The sequence below is a fragment of the Salvelinus namaycush genome, unplaced genomic scaffold (genome assembly GCF_016432855.1).
Source record: "Salvelinus namaycush isolate Seneca unplaced genomic scaffold, SaNama_1.0 Scaffold526, whole genome shotgun sequence".
Lineage (NCBI taxonomy): Eukaryota > Metazoa > Chordata > Actinopteri > Salmoniformes > Salmonidae > Salvelinus > Salvelinus namaycush.
Genome location: NW_024061227.1, coordinates 23545 through 42004, shown reverse-complemented (window position 1 = coordinate 42004; position 18460 = coordinate 23545). Strand labels below are relative to the sequence as shown.

The window sequence follows — 18460 nt, the reverse complement described above, 5'->3', positions numbered from 1 at the left end:
GACCCACGCCAAATATGTTCAGTCTCCTGAGGGGGAATAGGCTTTGTCTTGCCCTCTTCACGACTGTCTTGGTGTGTTTGGACCATGATAGTTTGTTGGTGATGTGAACATCAAGGAACTTGAAGCTCTCAACCTGCTCCACTACAGCCCTGTCGATGAGAATGGGGGCGTGCTCGGTGCTCCTTTTCCTATAGTCCACAATCATCTCCTTTGTCTTGATCATGTTGGGGGAGAGGTTGTTATCCTGGCACCACACGGCCAGGTCTCTGACCTCCTCCCTATAGGCTGTCTCATCGTTGTCGGTGATCAGGCCTACCACTGTTGTGTCATCAGCAAACGTAATGATGGGGTTGGAGTCGTGCCTGGCCATGCAGTCATGAGTGAACAGGAGGTGACTGAGCACACACCCCTGAGGCGCCCCGTGTTGAGGATCAGCGTGGCGGATGTGTTGTTACCTACCCTTACCACCTGGGGGCAGCCCGTCAGGAAGTCCAGGATCCAGTTGCGGTGGGAGGTGTTTAGTCCCAGGGTCCTAAGCTTATTGATGATCTTTGAGGGCCCTATGGAGTTGAACGCCGAGCTGTAGTCAACAAACAGCATTATCACACAGGTGTTCATTTTGTCCAGGTGGGAAATGGCATAAATAATACAATGGTCATAAAGTGTACAACACAAGCAGAGAAGAAGTCTAAGAACATTGGAATCATTGTGAATGCAGCTGAAAGTTTTTGGGGGTCTTCCTGATTTCCTCGGTGCAAGAAATCCTGTCGGTGAATGTAGCCCCATCACAGGCCCCTGAGCCGGTGTAGGGATGTATTTTGGAGTGGACTGTGATTGAAGACGTATGATGCTTTTTTTAGTTGACGTGTTTTATTTTATATGATATCGTTTTACCTCTTATCCGGGATATTGTTTTTACGTTTCTTATTTAATACCTCGTCCAGCTGGTGGCGGTAATGTACCTTAACATTGGATGTCAACCGCCGTTAAACTCCATCGAAGAAGAAGACACTTTCCCTTCATCGGATCATTGTTTACATCAAACGGAGAGTTATAGAGTAAGTATCTTTTATAAGGTTGGATGAAATGGATTGTAATCTTATTGCTACATCTGTGAAGTTGTAAGAAGAATGGAAAAGTGAATCGAAAACATTATACAGTTCTATCTCTGCAGTCATCTACCTATGATACCCGTAGCATTGGTTTGGTATCGGTAACTACCGGTACAATCAGCGGCCACTTGTCTGCATTTTCAATACTATTTTTACAATCGTAGCTATTTTAATGCATACTATCGCTTATATTCGTGCTTTGTTGTATGGTGTAAGACGTCTGTGAAGTTGTGAAATAGTGTTTACGTGATGCAGGCTACAGTACAGTAACTTTAGCATGCTACTGTACAGTAGTTTATTTTCGGTTCCAGTGTATAACAGTTGTATTCAACATGTATCAGTCATGGATTAGCTAATACATGTATTATGTTATCTAGTTTAATGGCGTAGAAGTCGTGATATTTTCTGTTACGTACGTCTCTTGGAGGAGGGAACGCAACACCCTGCTACAACTCAACTCCCCGTGGAGTGAAAAAGGTATGTGATCGTAGGTGCGGGGAAGGACGGCAGGGAAAAATACCGTTTACAGGGAATCTAATTCTTCCTTAAACACGTTAAGGTGGGGAAACTGGGATGGACCGAACCAAAGCAAAGAAAGTAAAAGTCCCCTCTCCTACCTTACCTGCCTTCCCACAGTTTACCTAACCTTTAGCACCAACTGGCGGCTAACCAAAATACAGGAGGTGATCCGCCCAGGTCTTACCTAGTGTGCATAGACAGATTCAATACTACGGGTTATGTATGCCCGCAGGCCTCTTGCCTAAACACTCCCAATGTGCCTTCCCCTTCCCCTCTGGGAACAAATGAAACATAATAATTCAAACTTAGTGAACAATTTCAATAACCCCAAAACACTCAGTCCTATGGCATACACATACCTCTGCAGGAGAGGCTACAAAATACTTTCAACAACTTTTACAGACCAACAGCCAACACAGGACGCCATTTCCTGAAACACACACAAACCCACAACAACACAGAAACTGTGGAACGTAACATTTGCCTTGCATTTCAATCTACACATGAATATGGTTCTGCAATGTATTGCAATGTTAGGTAGGCTATTCAATTCCCTTGGCATTCTGCAAGCATGAATACTTTACAATAATGGAAGATATGCATTGTGTTAATCTTACTATTTGTCCATGTATTGAATGCTACACAGCTTTCCATAAATGCAGTGTGGACTTTTTACAGATGAAACCCCTTCCATTATGACACTCCCTTCCTGTATCTGTCATAAAGGCCTATTCATTCTTTGTCCTTTATTTACACAACTAAATCTAGTATCTGTCACTTACCTTTCATGCTGTAGATCTGCTGTCATGGTGCTGAGAATGCTTAGTACTGTATCTGTCACTTATGTATTCTCTGTATGTATTAGGTATGAACCCTTGGACGTACAGGTACCTCCAGCGCTCCCTCCTGCCTCACGTTCGGCCCCTGTCCCTGGTGATCTACCCCAGACCCACTTGTATCCACCCCAGTCTTCTGAACTTGCCCCAGTGGGGTGAAGACCAGAAGAGGGTGATGTCCTTCCTGCCTCTCTCTCTCTCTCCCTTAAATGCAGCTGGTGATTCCAGAGAGCCGGCGGGCATCTCTCAACAAGAAGAAGCAGCAGTGGATTGACCGGATGCTGTTTACCAGGAGCCTCCTACAGAGCTCATAGTTCATCACTGTCCTTTCCCTGGTGGGGTGAAGACCAGAAGAGGGTGATGTCCTTCCTGCCTCAGAATGTGCTGGGGTGAGTTTTTCTATAATAAATGAGCAGCTTAGAAATGGTCATTTAATATTTTATTCTCTCATGATCTATAAATGTCTCAGGATGCCACTGGGTAAACATTATCTTACTGAATGATGAACCTGGAAATAAAGGATTTCTATTGTTTCCTGAAATAAGAAATTATTGATAGTATATAATGTCATATAAGCCAACATTCAAGGCTACACTTTATGTAAACAATTATCAAATAAACGTCCACATCTTTAAATCACAACTACAAAGGTACATTTACAAGAAGTAAAATTGTGTGACCTGCTTCAGCTGTTTAACATTTTTATGGTCATTGAAGTATTTTTTATTTTTTTTTACTTAAGAGAAGCAGACATTTTAAATATTATACATGAAGGTAGGGTAGACTGGGGAACAAAGTAACACAGGGTCAGTTGTAACAGATAAATAAGTCCAATTAGAAACCAGGTAGAAAGCTCTTATTCAATGTGATAATGGTTGGTTAGTGTCTCTACATGACCAAGAGGTTTTGTTTAAATCCATTGATGACTTTTCGTTTTATTGAAGAAGAAAAAATGTTTTGAGACCCTAAAGTAAATATACTTGCTGCTTCTCTTTTTGTTAAATTATTGACCTGTGGAACATTCACCTACTGGGTCAATTGTAACATTTAATATCCGCCACTCGGTTGAATTGTAAACGACAGGTACGTCCTAGGAACATACTTAGTGTGTAATGGTAGCTGAGATATGTTGTTTGTATAAAAATATTCATAATAAACTAAAGTCTAAAGTGTTAGTTTGTTCCCCAGTCTCCTCTACTCTTACTGAGAAAAGGCCTCAACTGAAGAATCTACAGCTGCTGAGTCTGAGGTGTTAAACAGTCCAGTGCTGCTCTGACCACAGTGTTGTTAGGAACCACATTTTCTAACACTACAGACACAGCCTTGTGTCAACTCTTACTGTGAACTACTTCAGTTACTGGAAATATACTCAGCAGTTCTGAGTTCTGCCTCAGAAGGTGCTGGGGTGAGTTTTTACATAATAAATGAGGAGCTTAGAAATGCTATTTTAATATATTCTTCTCTCATGATCTATCAATGCCTCAGGATGCCACTGGGTAAACATTATCTAACTGATTAACTTTTCTGAACTTTTCTGTGATGATATGTGGAAGAAGATGAGTTCTGTCTGGTATAATTAGTGGTCAAGACTGGACAAGGAGGGTTGGATAAACTCCTCTATATGAAGATGAGTCCTGTCTGGTATAATTAGTGGTCAAGACTGGACAAGGAGGGTTGGATAAACTCCTCTATATGAAGATGAGTCCTGTCTGGTATAATTAGTGGTCAAGACTGGACAAGGAGGGTTGGATAAACTCCTCTATATGAAGATGAGTCCTGTCTGGTATAATTAGTGGTCAAGACTGGACAAGGAGGGTTGGATAAACTCCTCTGTATGAAGATGAGTCCTGTCTGGTATAATTAGTGGTCAAGACTGGACAAGGAGGGTTGGATAAACTCCTCACTATGAAGATGAGTCCTGTCTGGTATGATTAGTGGTCAAGACTGGACAAGGAGGGTTGGATAAACTCCTCTGTATGAAGATGAGTTCTGTCTGGTATAATTAGTGGTCAAGACTGGACAAGGAGGGTTGGATAAACTCCTCTCTATGAAGATGAGTCCTGTCTGGTATAATTAGTGGTCAAGACTGGACAAGGAGGGTTGGATAAACTCCTCTGTATGAAGATGAGTCCTGTCTGGTATAATTAGTGGTCAAGACTGGACAAGGAGGGTTGGATAAACTCCTCTCTATGAAGATGAGTCCTGTCTGGTATAATTAGTGGTCAAGACTGGACAAGGAGGGTTGGATAAACTCCTCTCTATGAAGATGAGTCCTGTCTGGTATAATTAGTGGTCAAGACTGGACAAGGAGGGTTGGATAAACTCCTCTCTATGAAGATGAGTCCTGTCTGGTATAATTAGTGGTCAAGACTGGACAAGGAGGGTTGGATAAACTCCTCTCTATGAAGATGAGTCCTGTCTGGTATAATTAGTGGTCAAGACTGGACAAGGAGGGTTGGATAAACTCCTCTGTATGAAGATGAGTCCTGTCTGGTATAATTAGTGGTCAAGACTGGACAAGGAGGGTTGGATAAACTCCTCTGTATGAAGATGAGTCCTGTCTGGTATAATTAGTGGTCAAGACTGGACAAGGAGGGTTGGATAAACTCCTCTGTATGAAGATGAGTCCTGTCTGGTATAATTAGTGGTCAAGACTGGACAAGGAGGGTTGGATAAACTCCTCACTATGAAGATGAGTCCTGTCTGGTATAATTAGTGGTCAAGACTGGACAAGGAGGGTTGGATAAACTCCTCACTATGAAGATGAGTCCTGTCTGGTATAATTAGTGGTCAAGACTGGACAAGGAGGGTTGGATAAACTCCTCTCTATGAAGATGAGTCCTGTCTGGTATAATTAGTGGTCAAGACTGGACAAGGAGGGTTGGATAAACTCCTCTCTATGAAGATGAGTCCTGTCTGGTATAATTAGTGGTCAAGACTGGACAAGGAGGGTTGGATAAACTCCTCTGTATGAAGATGAGTCCTGTCTGGTATAATTAGTGGTCAAGACTGGACAAGGAGGGTTGGATAAACTCCTCTCTATGAAGATGAGTCCTGTCTGGTATAATTAGTGGTCAAGACTGGACAAGGAGGGTTGGATAAACTCCTTTCTATGAAGATGAGTCCTGTCTGGTATAATTAGTGGTCAAGACTGGACAAGGAGGGTTGGATAAACTCCTCTCTATGAAGATGAGTCCTGTCTGGTATAATTAGTGGTCAAGACTGGACAAGGAGGGTTGGATAAACTCCTCTGTATGAAGATGAGTCCTGTCTGGTATAATTAGTGGTCAAGACTGGACAAGGAGGGTTGGATAAACTCCTCTGTATGAAGATGAGTCCTGTCTGGTATAATTAGTGGTCAAGACTGGACAAGGAGGGTTGGATAAACTCCTCTGTATGAAGATGAGTCCTGTCTGGTATAATTAGTGGTCAAGACTGGACAAGGAGGGTTGGATAAAGACCGTCAATATATTTTTGTCAGGAAATACAATTCTTCAGGAAAGGGAATATGAACTAGAACTGGTGTGACAAATCAAATGTAAACCTGCTATAGGTCTACTTCCTGGGACTGGTGTGACAAATCAAATGTAAACCTGCTGTCGCCCTACTTCCTGGAACTGGTGTGACAAATCAAATGTAAACCTGCTGTCGCCCTACTTCCTGGAACTGGTGTGACAAATCAAATGTAAACCTGCTGTCGCCCTACTTCCTGGAACTGGTGTGACAAATCAAATGTAAACCTGCTGTCGCCCTACTTCCTGGAACTGGTGTGACAAATCAAATGTAAACCTGCTGTCGTCCTACTTCCTGGAACTGGTGTGACAAATCAAATGTAAACCTGCTTTCGTCCTACTTCCTGGAACTGGTGGTGATCAGACCTCCAGGCCTTTTAACAAGAACCATCACAGACGTGTTTGAGGATTTTAAAATAGGCCCTAACTCTGTCATTGTAAAAGTATTTTCCCCGACCCCATTTCTCCGACCCCATGCCCCCCTATTATACAACAGAAATGTGCACTTCTACTACCACAGTACCCAACCTTCTGATATGTGTATTTATACTACCACAGTACCCTCTGATATGTGTATTTATACTACCACAGTACCCAACCCTCTGATATGTGTATTTATACTACCACAGTACCCAACCCTCTGATAAGTGTGTATTTATACTACCACAGTACCCAACCCTCTGATAAGTGTATTTATACTACCACAGTACCCAACCCTCTGATAAGTGTGTATTTATACTACCACAGTACCCTCTGATATGTGTATTTATACTACCACAGTACCCTCTGATATGTGTATTTATACTACCACAGTACCCTCTGATAAGTGTGTATTTATACTACCACAGTACCCAACCCTCTGATATGTGTATTTATACTACCACAGTACCCAACCCTCTGATATGTGTATTTATACTACCACAGTACCCAACCCTCTGATGTGTATTTATACTACCACAGTACCCTCTGATATGTGTATTTATACTACCACAGTACCCTTTGATATGTGTATTTATACTACCACAGTACCCTCTGATATGTGTATTTATACTACCACAGTACCCAACCCTCTGATATGTGTATTTATACTACCACAGTACCCTCTGATATGTGTATTTATACCACCACAGAACCCAACCCTCTGATATGTGTATTTATACTACCACAGTATCCAACCCTCTGATATGTGTATTTATACTACCACAGTACCCTCTGATATGTGTATTTATACTACCACAGTACCCTCTGATATGTGTATTATTACTACCACAGTACCCAACCCTCTGATATGTGTATTTATACTACCACAGTACCCTCTGATATGTGTATTTATACTACCACAGTACCTTCTGATATGTGTATTTATACTACCACAGTACCCTCTGATATGTGTATTTATACTACCACAGTACCCAACCCTCTGATATGTGTATTATTACTACCACAGTACCCAACCCTCTGATATGTGTATTTATACTACCAAAGTACCCTCTGATATGTGTATTTATACTACCACAGTACTTTCTGATATGTGTATTTATACTACCACAGTACCCTCTGATATGTGCACTTCTACTACCACAGTACCCAACCCTCTGATATGTGTATTTATACTACCTCAGTACTCTCTGATATGTGTATTTATACTACCACAGTACCCAACCCTCTGATATTTGTATTTATACTACCTCAGTACTCTCTGATATGTGTATTTATACTACCACAGTACCCAACCAGGAGCCTCATACAGAGCTCACAGTTCATCACTGTCATTTCCCTGGTAGGGAGAAGTTCTGCCTCAAAATGTGCTGGGGTGAGTTTTTACACAATAAATGAGAAGCTTAGAAATGGTATTTTAATATTTTATTCTCTCATGATCTATAAATGTCTCAGGATGCCACTGGGTAAACATTATCTTACTGAATGATGAACCTTGAAATAAAGGATTTCTATTGTTTCATGAAATAAGAAATTGATTGATAGTATATCATGTCATACAAGCCAACATTCAAGGCAACACTTTATGTAAACAATTAGCAAAGAAACGTCCACATCTTTAAATCAAAACTACAAAAGGAAATTTTACAAGAACTAAAATTGTGTGACCTGCTTCAGCTGTTTAACATTTTTATGGTCATTGAAGTATTTTTTTTTTTTTACTTAAGAGAAGCAGACATTTTAAATGTTATACATGAAGGTAGAGTAGACTGGGGAACAAAGTAACACAGGGTCAGTTGTAACAGATAAATAAGTCCAATTAGAAACCAGGTAGAAAGCTCTTATTCAATGTGATAATGGTTGGTCTCTACATGACCAAGAGGTTTTGTTTAAATCCATTGATGACTTTTAGTTTTATTGAAGAAGAAAAAGGGTTTTGAGACCCTAAAGTAAATATACTTGCTGCTTCTCTTTTTGTTAAATTATTGACCTGTGGAACATTCACCTACTGGGTCAATTGTAACATTTAATATCCGCCACTCGGTTGAATTGTAAATGACTGGTACGTCCTAGGAACATACTTAGTGTGTAATGGTAGCTGAGATATGTTGTTTGTATAAAAATATTCATAATAAACTAAAGTCTAAAGTGTTAGTTTGTTCCCCAGTCTCCTCTACTCTTACTGAGAAAAGGCCTCAACTGAAGAATCTACAGCTGCTGAGTCTGAGGTGTTAAACAGTCCAGTGCTGCTCTGACCACAGTGTTGTTAGGAACCACATTTTCTAACTCTACATACACAGCCTTGTGTCAACTCTTACTGTGAACTACTTCAGTTACTGGAAATAAACTCAGCAGTGGTCAGACTATAGATACATAAACAACATCAATAAATGAAACCATTATTGCCATCTTCTGGTTTCCATTAAGTGTGTTAGAGGCCAGAAAAAGTTGATTGACGTTTGATTGCTTCCTCCATTTCATTGATGGACACATCTTCCTCCGTTTCATTCAGTTGGACACATCTTCCTCCGTTTCATTCAGTTGGACACATCTTCCTCCGTTTCATTCAGTTGGACACATCTTCCTCCGTTTCATTCAGTTGGACACATCTTCCTCCGTTTCATTCAGTTGGACACATCTTCCTCCATTTCATTCAGTTGGACACATCTTCCTCCGTTTCATTCAGTTGGACACATCTTCCTCCGTTTCATTCAGTTGGACACATCTTCCTCTGTTTCATTCAGTTGGACACATCTTCCTCTGTTTCATTCAGTTGGACACATCTTCCTCCGTTTCATTCAGTTGGACACATCTTCCTCCGTTTCATTCAGTTGGACACATCTTCCTCCGTTTCATTCAGTTGGACACATCTTCCTCTGTTTCATTCAGTTGTCCTCATCTTCCTCTGTTTCATTCAGTTGTCCTCATCTTCCTCTGTTTCATTCAGTTGTCCTCATCTTCCTCCATTTCATTCAGTTGGACACCTCTTCCTCTGTTTCATTCAGTTGGACACATCTTCCTCCAGTTCATTCAGTTGGACACATCTTCCTCTGTTTCATTCAGTTGGACACATCTTCCTCCAGTTCATTCAGTTGGACACATCTTCCTCCGTTTCATTCAGTTGGACACATCTTCCTCCGTTTCATTCAGTTGGACACCTCTTCCTCTGTTTCATTCAGTTGGACACATCTTCCTCTGTTTCATTCAGTTGGACACATCTTCCTCCATTTCATTCAGTTGGACACATCTTCCTCCATTTCATTCAGTTGGACACATCTTCCTCCAGTTCATTCAGTTGGACACCTCTTCCTCCGTTTCATTCAGTTGGACACATCTTCCTCCGTTTCATTCAGTTGGACACATCTTCCTCCGTTTCATTCAGTTGGACACCTCTTCCTCCGTTTCATTCAGTTGGACACCTCTTCCTCCGTTTCATTCAGTTGGACACATCTTCCTCCGTTTCATTCAGTTGGACACATCTTCCTCCGTTTCATTCAGTTGGACACATCTTCCTCCGTTTCATTCAGTTGGAAACATCTTCCTCCGTTTCATTCAGTTGTACACATCTTCCTCCGTTTCATTCAGTTGGACACATCTTCCTCCGTTTCATTCAGTATATTACATATCTGTAATTGAGTCAGAGTCGCTAAGCCTTGTGGGATATTAATGAATGTGAACTCAGCAACCGTAATTCCAGAACAGTCCCACTGTTGTAATAGTGTGATGTGTATCTTCTGACAGACTCTATGCTGAGTAAAGTCATGTTTTTATCCTAAAACGTTGTTCTACCAGAACCAAAGTGTGGATGCAGTCACTATTTAGAGCAGTCTAATCTCATTAACCCAGAACTATAATCTTGTGTGATTAAGTTCTGGGTCCATACGTGTTAGAAACTACAGGAGGTGAGTCACATGTTATTTGTTACAGCAGTTTCCATGGAAACATACAGAGGAGTTTATGCAAATCAACCCTTTCTGTCTTGACACATGAAGGCGGAGTCTCTGAAAACCTATTTAAATCAGTCTGTCCTGACTCAGCTCAACAGTCTCCAGTCTACCAACTGGTCTCTGAAATAACTATTTAAAGCAGTCTGTCCTGACTCAGATCAACAGTCTCCAGTCTACCAACTGGTCTCTGTTATAACTATTTAAATCAGTCTGTCCTGACTCAGCTCAACAGTCTCCAGTCTACCAACTGGTCTCTGTAACTTCAACTTTGTCTCTGTGATGAACAGTCTTCAGGTGATGATGGGGGTATTGAATCATCTCTATACTCTCCTCCTTCTCTCTCTCCTTCCTCCTGCTCTCTCTCATGTAGTGAATAAGTTCAGTGATGTTCCAGATTGTGAGAAGTTCTTCCTGGATGGGCAAACTCCAAATCTCCCAGGTATTTTGGATGGTGGGACAGTCCAGAACCAGAACCGCTACAAGCCGATTTGCCAGAAGTACAAAACAATCTACAGGTTTGCAACTCTCTACGACACGACCAACAGGATCCCTGTGTTCTCAGCCTACAACTTCACTGGTCCTGGGTGCAACAGAACAAGTCAGACCTGGATGATAGAGCCCCAGGTAGGACTAATGTTTGTCATATAACATAACATGTGTATTTGTTTACTGGTATATATCACAGACAGTTATGTTACCTAGTCAGTCCTGGATGATGGAGCCCCAGGTAGGACTAATGTTTGTCATATAACATAACATGTGTATTTGTTTACTGGTATATATCACAGACAGTTATGTTACCTAGTCAGCCCTGGATGATAGAGCCCCAGGTAGGACTAATGTTTTGTCATATAACATGTGTATTTATTTACTGCTATAGACAAACAGTTTCTTTGAGACACGAATGTGTTGCAACCATTTTCAGCTTAAGTCTGGATTGCTATATTATGACTTTTTTTACGAGTTAATGTCTAAACTAGTTAAAGAGTTGTAATGTCTGACTGATGTTTCTGCAGCTTGAAAATTTTAATATAAAAGAGATGAAAACCCAACAAGAGTTGAAGGTGCTTAATAATAAAACAGACATAAGAGTCGACCATCAGGCTGCAGACGCAGACTACAGTGCAACAATAAGTAGCATGGATCTGGACAGAGGTCACCTGTTCCCATGTAAAGCCACACCTGATGATGATACCGTGAGGTCCACCTTCACCCTGACAAACGTCGTTCCCCAGGAAAGAGGCTTCAACCGAGGCAGATGGTGTAAAATGGAGGGCAGATTCAGAGTAGCTCTTATGAACTGTAAGAATAACAACAACCAGATAGAAGCCTATGTGGTGACTGGAGCAGTTCCCAACGACAACAACGTAATACTGAACAACAGAGTGAACATCCCAGATCTCATGTGGACAGCCTTCTGCTGTTACAACAACAAGATCAAGAAGTGGATGGCCGGAGCATACTGGGGGGAGAACAAAAAGGACAATGGTAAAATATTGAACCTGGAAACCTTGGGAGCACTCGAAGTCAAGTTGAAGAAAAGCTACAATGTTGATATCAAGGTGTTTCACGATAAATGTCCAAGAAAAGTTAATGTACAACAGGTTGAGCATGTAGATGAGGTTGAGCCGGGGAAAAAGACGGAAGGGAGCGGAGAGGGGAGTAATAAGATGGAGAGAACATCAGGGGAGTTAAAGGAATGTGATGACGAGGATGGATGTGATTGTGACTGTGATGAAAAGTAATGAGTTTTGTCCAGTGGTAATTCCCACAACTATTGAGTACACATTGGTTAAGTAATAAGGGTTAAATGGTTATAATAGGGTTATAATGGTTATAATAAGGGTTATAATGGTTATAATAAGGGTTAAAATGGTTATAATAAGGGTTAAAATGGTTATAATAAGGGTTATAATGGTTATAATAAGGGTTATAATGGTTATAATAAGGGTTATAGTGGTTATAATAAGGATTATAGTGGTTATAATAAGGGTTATAGTGGTTATAATAAGGGTTATAGTGGTTATAATAAGGGTTATAATGGTTATAATAAGGGTTATAATGGTTATAATAAGGGTTAAAATGGTTATAATAAGGGTTAAAATGGTTATAATAAGGGTTAAAATGGTTATAATAAGGGTTAAAATGGTTATAATAAGGGTTATACTGGTTATAATAAGGGTTAAAATGGTTATAATAAGGGTTAAAATGGTTATAATAAGGGTTATAGTGGTTATAATAAGGGTTAAAATGGTTATAATAAGGGTTATAATGGTTATAATAAGGGTTATAATGGTTATAATAAGGGTTATAATGGTTATAATAAGGGTTATAATGGTTATAATAAGGGTTATAATGGTTATAATTAAACAAGTTTAAGGGTTATAAACATTAAAGACAAGCTCTGTTACTTTGGCGACTAAGAAAGTATATTTTAAACCTCCCACTTTGTGCTGGATGTATCAATGTGTCGTTCATACAAATAGAAACTATGAGCAGAATTACTGTTTCCCTACATTTCACCCCCCCTAGCAAATTGAGTCTTAGCCAATGAGCATCAGCCCCTCACATGTGAGTGAAAACTAGTGTGGTGGCAGAATTTGTGTTGAACTGTTGTAACTTCTCAAGGGACATGTTCTGTGTTGGACTGTGATGCCTTTCATAGAGTCCTGGTGTGTCTGTACCTTAAACACAAGGCCATTGTGTTCTGGAACTGTTGCTGGTATAAATAACTGTAACAATCTGATGGTATTATCACCTCCCACTATATAAGGGACATGGAACCATTTACTCAGGGGGTTCTTCCCTGTGAAATCACAATCATCTCCTCTGCAGCTGCTTGATTAAAGATCTTTCTATTCAATTAAAAAGTCTCTGCCTTCATCTTTGGATCTAATCTTCTACAACATTTGGTGCCGTGACCCAGATGGACTCAGACATCGCTCTGGCCACAACTTAAAGAAGGTAAGAGACCTTATTAAAAAATCTCTGTGAAATATCTCGTGGAAAATCATTTCAAATACAACGCTTTCAAGAACTTTTAAAATCAAACATGCTTTTTATTACAATTGTATAGCCAACTGGCATGTCCCCGCGGAACACACACACACACCGCTTCCCAGCCCCGGCTGCAACATTTATACACAAAATAGCATATGGGTCCACCCCATATGCAAATAAGCATACTTCCCCTAATTCTTCCTGCCATCATTATCTTTTTAGTTCAGGCTTCCTGCTTGTTCACGCCTACTAACGCCCATTATCTGCTTTCAGTTAAATTATAATAGTGGCCAGACCCGTACTTGTCTTAAAAATAATATATGTCCATCTATCCTATAGGCCTATGACTCAACCCTGTATTTAACTCAGTGCCCCAACATGTTCTCTGGTATGTGTCATTATTGGAATCGGCAGACTGTGTGTCTCTTCTAACATTAGTGTGTCCAGTTGCCCTAGGTGCATATTTCTCTGGTAGTGGAATTGTCAGACTCTGTGTCTCTTCTAACATTAGTGTGTCCAGTTGCCCTAGGTGCATATTTCTCTGGTAGTGGAATTGTCAGACTCTGTGTCTCTTCTAACATTAGTGTGTCCAGTTGCCCTAGGTGCATATTTCTCTGGTAGTGGAATTGTCAGACTCTGTGTCTCTTCTAACATTAGTGTGTCCAGTTGCCCTAGGTGCATATTTCTCTGGTAGTGGAATTGTCAGACTCTGTGTCTCTTCTAACATTAGTGTGTCCAGTTGCCCTAGGTGCATATTTCTCTGGTAGTGGAATCTCGAGTGGAATCAGCAGACTATGTGTCTCTTCTCTTCATGTGGTCTGGTTTTTTAATGTTCAGCTGTCTTATGTCTTTATATTTCTTGAGAATACAGGGGGTGCTATTTTCGCATTAGCATATTTGCTCTACAGATTAAACTGCCTCTTATTCAATTATTGCTCTTACTATATGCATATAAATAATACCATTGGAAAGAAAACAATCTCTAGTTTCTAAAACCGTTTCAATTTTGTCTCTGAGTGATACAGAAGTCATTTCACAGCACTTTCCATGACCAAGAACATAAAATCAAGATGTGTTATGCTGGCTTCAAAGCTCTGCCTATATATGGTCGTGCCCCCTATGACCCGAAACACAACTCACTGGCCTTCCTCTGGATGACAAGAGGACGTCAGAGGAAAAATTTCTTGTCTATCTGGGACTGACGTGAAATGAGAGCAAAATCTTTGGCATGACCGACAACTTCCGGTTCTCTGTTGCATGGAAATTGTAGCTACGTTTGTCTTCTGTTGTACGGCCATTATTATCTCCGTGTCGAAGTTTGTTTGATACATGTGACCAGATCATCGTAACGTATGTTTTTTCAATATAGTTTAATCAGATTATTTGAATTTTTTAGGGAGTTTTGCGGTGTTACGTTGTCTGATTTTAGTATCGTTTGAGAAATCCGTGCCACTCGACCGGTACCTGTGCTAAATGGAGTGGGAAAGGAAGGATTCTGAACGGAACCAACGACTCATCTTGACAATGGACACTTTGATCAACATTCTGATGAAAGATCAGCCAAAGTAAGACCCAATTTACGATGTTATATCATATCTGTTTTGCATGTGAACTTGCCGTGGGCGCCCAGCCGAATCTGCCTGGTATAGCTATGCTAATTTAGCGCTACATTTTGTTTTCGTTATAAAACATTTAATAAATCTGAAATATTGTTTGGATTCACCAGATGTTGGGCTTTCAATATCTGTACGCTGTGTATTTTTCTGAAATGTTTTAAAATGAGTAATTAGTTATATGACGTTGGTCTCTGTAATTGTTCTGGCTTGGTCGGCACCTTTTCAGATTGCAGCTGCAATGTAGAACTGTGATTTATACCTGAAAAATGCACATTTAAAAAAAAAAACTATGCTATACCATAAATATGTTATCAGACTGTCATCTTATGAATTTGTTTCTTGGTTAGTGGCTATATATATTTTTATTTAGTCGAATTAGTGATAGCTACTGACGCAGGGAAAAACTGTTGGGAGTGAAAAAATCCTCTCCTTTGCTAACGTGGTTAGCTAATAGATTTACATATTGTGTCTTCCCTGTAAAACATTTTAAAAATCTGAAATGGTGGCTTTATTCACAAGACCTGTATCTTTCATCTGGTGTCTTGGACTTGTGATTTAATGATATTTAGATGCTACAAGTTACTTGTGACGCTATGCTAGCTATGCTACTCAGGGTGGGGGTGGTGGGGGGTGCTCCCGGAACAGGGTTGGTGACTCGTGAAAGGTTATGTTACTACTACAAGGACTGTCTGTTGTCCAGCCGAGCATTAATGGTGAAAGACCTCTTGTCCTCCTCAGCCACAAAATGTTGGTGTTCAATTTGGCAGAACTATTTATTCCCTATAACAATGAATCTAACCGGTTAACATTAATCAATGGGAGCACAGTGGTGTCTCCAATAGTAGGGATTGGTTTACCTATAATCACCTGAAATATACTGTTGGACCAGTATATTAGGAGGGATTGGTTTACCTATAATCACCTGAAATATACTGTTGGACCAGAATATTAGGAGGGATTGGTTTACCTATAATCACCTGAAATATACTGATGGACCAGTATATTAGGAGGGATTGGATAGCCTGCAGGTAGGAAGTGTATAGCCTGTAAGCAGGAAGTGGATAGCCTGCAGGTAGGAAGTGGATAGCCTGCAGGTAGGAAGTGGATAGCCTGCAGGTAGGAAGTGGATAGCCTGCAGGTAGGAAGTGGATAGCCTACAGGTAGGAAGTGGATAGCCTGCAGGTAGGAAGTGGATAGCCTACAGGTAGGAAGTGGATAGCCTGCAGGTAGGAAGTGGATAGCCTGCAGGTAGGAAGTGGATAGCCTGCAGGTAGGAAGTGGATAGCCTGCAGGTAGGAAGTGGATAGCCTGTAAGCAGGAAGTGGATAGCCTGCAGGTAGGAAGTGGATAGCCTGCAGGTAGGAAGTGGATAGCCTGCAGGTAGGAAGTGGATAGCCTGCAGGTAGGAAGTGGATAGCCTACAGGTAGGAAGTGGATAGCCTACAGGTAGGAAGTGGATAGCCTGCAGGTAGGAAGTGGATAGCCTACAGGTAGGAAGTGGATAGCCTACAGGTAGGAAGTGGATAGCCTGCAGGTAGGAAGTGGATAGCCTGCAGGTAGGAAGTGGATAGCCTGTAAGCAGGAAGTGGATAGCCTGCAGGTAGGAAGTGGATAGCCTACAGTATTATAATACTGTATAGATAATCAGTTTGCAAACACAAGGGTTACCAAGTTGTATGTGTGTATAATGGGTTATTAGAGATGTGATGTCATTATACGGGTCTAAGAAGACTATTAGATAATACGGGTCTAAGAAGACTATTAGATAATACGGGTCTAAGAAGACTATTAGATAATACGGGTCTAAGAAGACTATTACAATCAGGCCCACGAGGACTGGAGTTGTCCAGGCCTGGTCTATCCTGTCTCAGGTGACTCATAATGGACAGAGCACTCCAATGACAGTGGACTGATAGGCAGTGCCAGCCCAGTTATAATACATGTTGATCCTAGAAAGAAACTAGTCTTGAGAACTACAATACCTTAAATGAGATGCTGCCATCTGGTGTTCGGGTTAAAGATAAGCTTGCTGTGGACCCATTGATAAGACACCAGTGAAAGTGAGTGGTATTCACTGAACTCAGGCTGTAAAGGACACATTGATAAGCCACCAGTGAAAGTGAGTGGTATTCACTGAACTCAGGCTGTAAAGGACACATTGATAAGCCACCAGTGAAAGTGAGTGGTATTCACTGAACTCAGGCTGTAAAGGACACAGTGGGAACATTTGGAACAGAGGTATGAATAATTGAAAAAGACAAGTTTTTGACGATTACCAATCACTATGTCTTAACTTGATAGTGTGAATAACACCAGTGACTTAAGGATGAAGGTAATGTCATCTAAAACAATAATCTGTTTCCAGTATGTGGAACACTGTCCAAAATGTAAACAGATCCCAGTAAACGTTCTGAGGACCAGGACTATAAAAAAAGGAACAAGCTGATAAGCCAGCAGCAACTTTTTGAAAGACCGAGTGGATTTGCTAAGTGACTAAGATACTGTAGAAGAGTATTGAAAACAGCATATACATATGAGATGAGTAATGCCAGATATATGTAAACATTATTAAAGTGGCCAGTGATTCATAATCTATGTCTATTGGCAGCAGCCTCTAATGTGCTAGTGATGGCTGTTTAACAGTCTGGATGGCCTTGAGATAGAAGCTGTTTTTCAGTCTCTAGGTCCCAGCTTGATGCACCTGTACTGACCTCGCCTTCTGGATGGTAGCGGGGTGAAGAGGCAGTGGCTCGGGTGGTTGATGTTTTGTTGACGTTGGGTGAGAGGTTGTTTCCCAGGCATCACACTCCCAGAGCCCTCACCTCCTCCCTGTAGGCTGTCTCGTCATCGTTGGTAATCAAGCCTACTACTGTTGTGTCATCTGCATTCTTGATGATTGAGTAGGAGGTGTACTTGGCCACGCAGTCATGGGTGAACGGGGAGATCAGGAGGGGGCTGAGCACGCACCCTTGTGGTGCCCCAGTGTTGAAGATCAGCGGAGTGGAGGTGATGTTTCCTACCTTCACCACCTGGGGACGGCCCGTCAGGAAGTCCTCAAAGCCTGCAAAGAATGTGTTTATCCTGTCCGGAAGCAAGACGTCAGTCTCGGCGACGTTGCTGGTTTTCCTTTTGTAGTTCGTGATTGTCCCTTTCACAAACGTCTCATGTCTGAGATGTTGAATTGCGACTCCACTTTATCTCTATAATGATGTTTAGCTGGGTTTGATTGCCTTGTGAAGTGAATAACTGCACTGTTTATACTCTGCCATATCACCAGTCTCCTTGCCATAGTTAAATGTGGTGGTTCGGGCTTTCAGTTTCACCCAACCGCTCCCCGTTTCTTCAGCTGGTTGTTCAGTACAGAACCATTTCTATTCAACTGAACGCTCCATTACGTTTTAATGTACTGAACATACTATTTAGTTATGTACTGAACATACTATTTAGTTTAATGTACTGAACATACTATTTAGTTTAATG

General features: G+C 41.0%; 1 protein-coding gene across 5 annotated transcripts; it reads left to right on the top strand.

Annotated features, from left to right (window-relative positions):
* Positions 1-888: 888 nt before the first annotated feature.
* LOC120041750 (endonuclease domain-containing 1 protein-like) lies at positions 889-12255 on the top strand. Of its 5 annotated transcripts, none has more exons than XM_038986611.1 (5): positions 889-1058; positions 2497-2856; positions 7706-7792; positions 10735-10988; positions 11381-12255. In XM_038986611.1, the coding sequence occupies exons 2-5, from the start codon at positions 2847-2849 to the stop codon at positions 12107-12109; spliced, it is 1080 nt and encodes a 359-aa protein (XP_038842539.1). In that variant the 5' UTR covers positions 889-1058; positions 2497-2846; the 3' UTR covers positions 12110-12255. The 5 variants fall into 5 exon arrangements, 4 of the variants coding, with proteins under 4 accessions (XP_038842539.1, XP_038842540.1, XP_038842538.1 ...); XM_038986612.1 differs by lacking the exon at positions 889-1058 and adding an exon at positions 1075-1589 and having other exon boundaries at positions 2683-2856; XM_038986610.1 differs by lacking the exon at positions 889-1058 and adding an exon at positions 1075-1589.
* Positions 12256-18460: the final 6205 nt, after the last annotated feature.

What these genes read in the sequence shown, in the direction of transcription:
- LOC120041750 (XM_038986611.1), top strand. An exon ending in CTGCCTCAAAATGTGCTGGG is followed by an intron (nt 7,793 to 10,734) that starts GTGAGTTTTTAC and finishes TCTCTCATGTAG; the next exon opens with TGAATAAGTTCAGTGATGTT. An exon ending in CCTGGATGATAGAGCCCCAG is followed by an intron (nt 10,989 to 11,380) that starts GTAGGACTAATG and finishes ATGTTTCTGCAG; the next exon opens with CTTGAAAATTTTAATATAAA.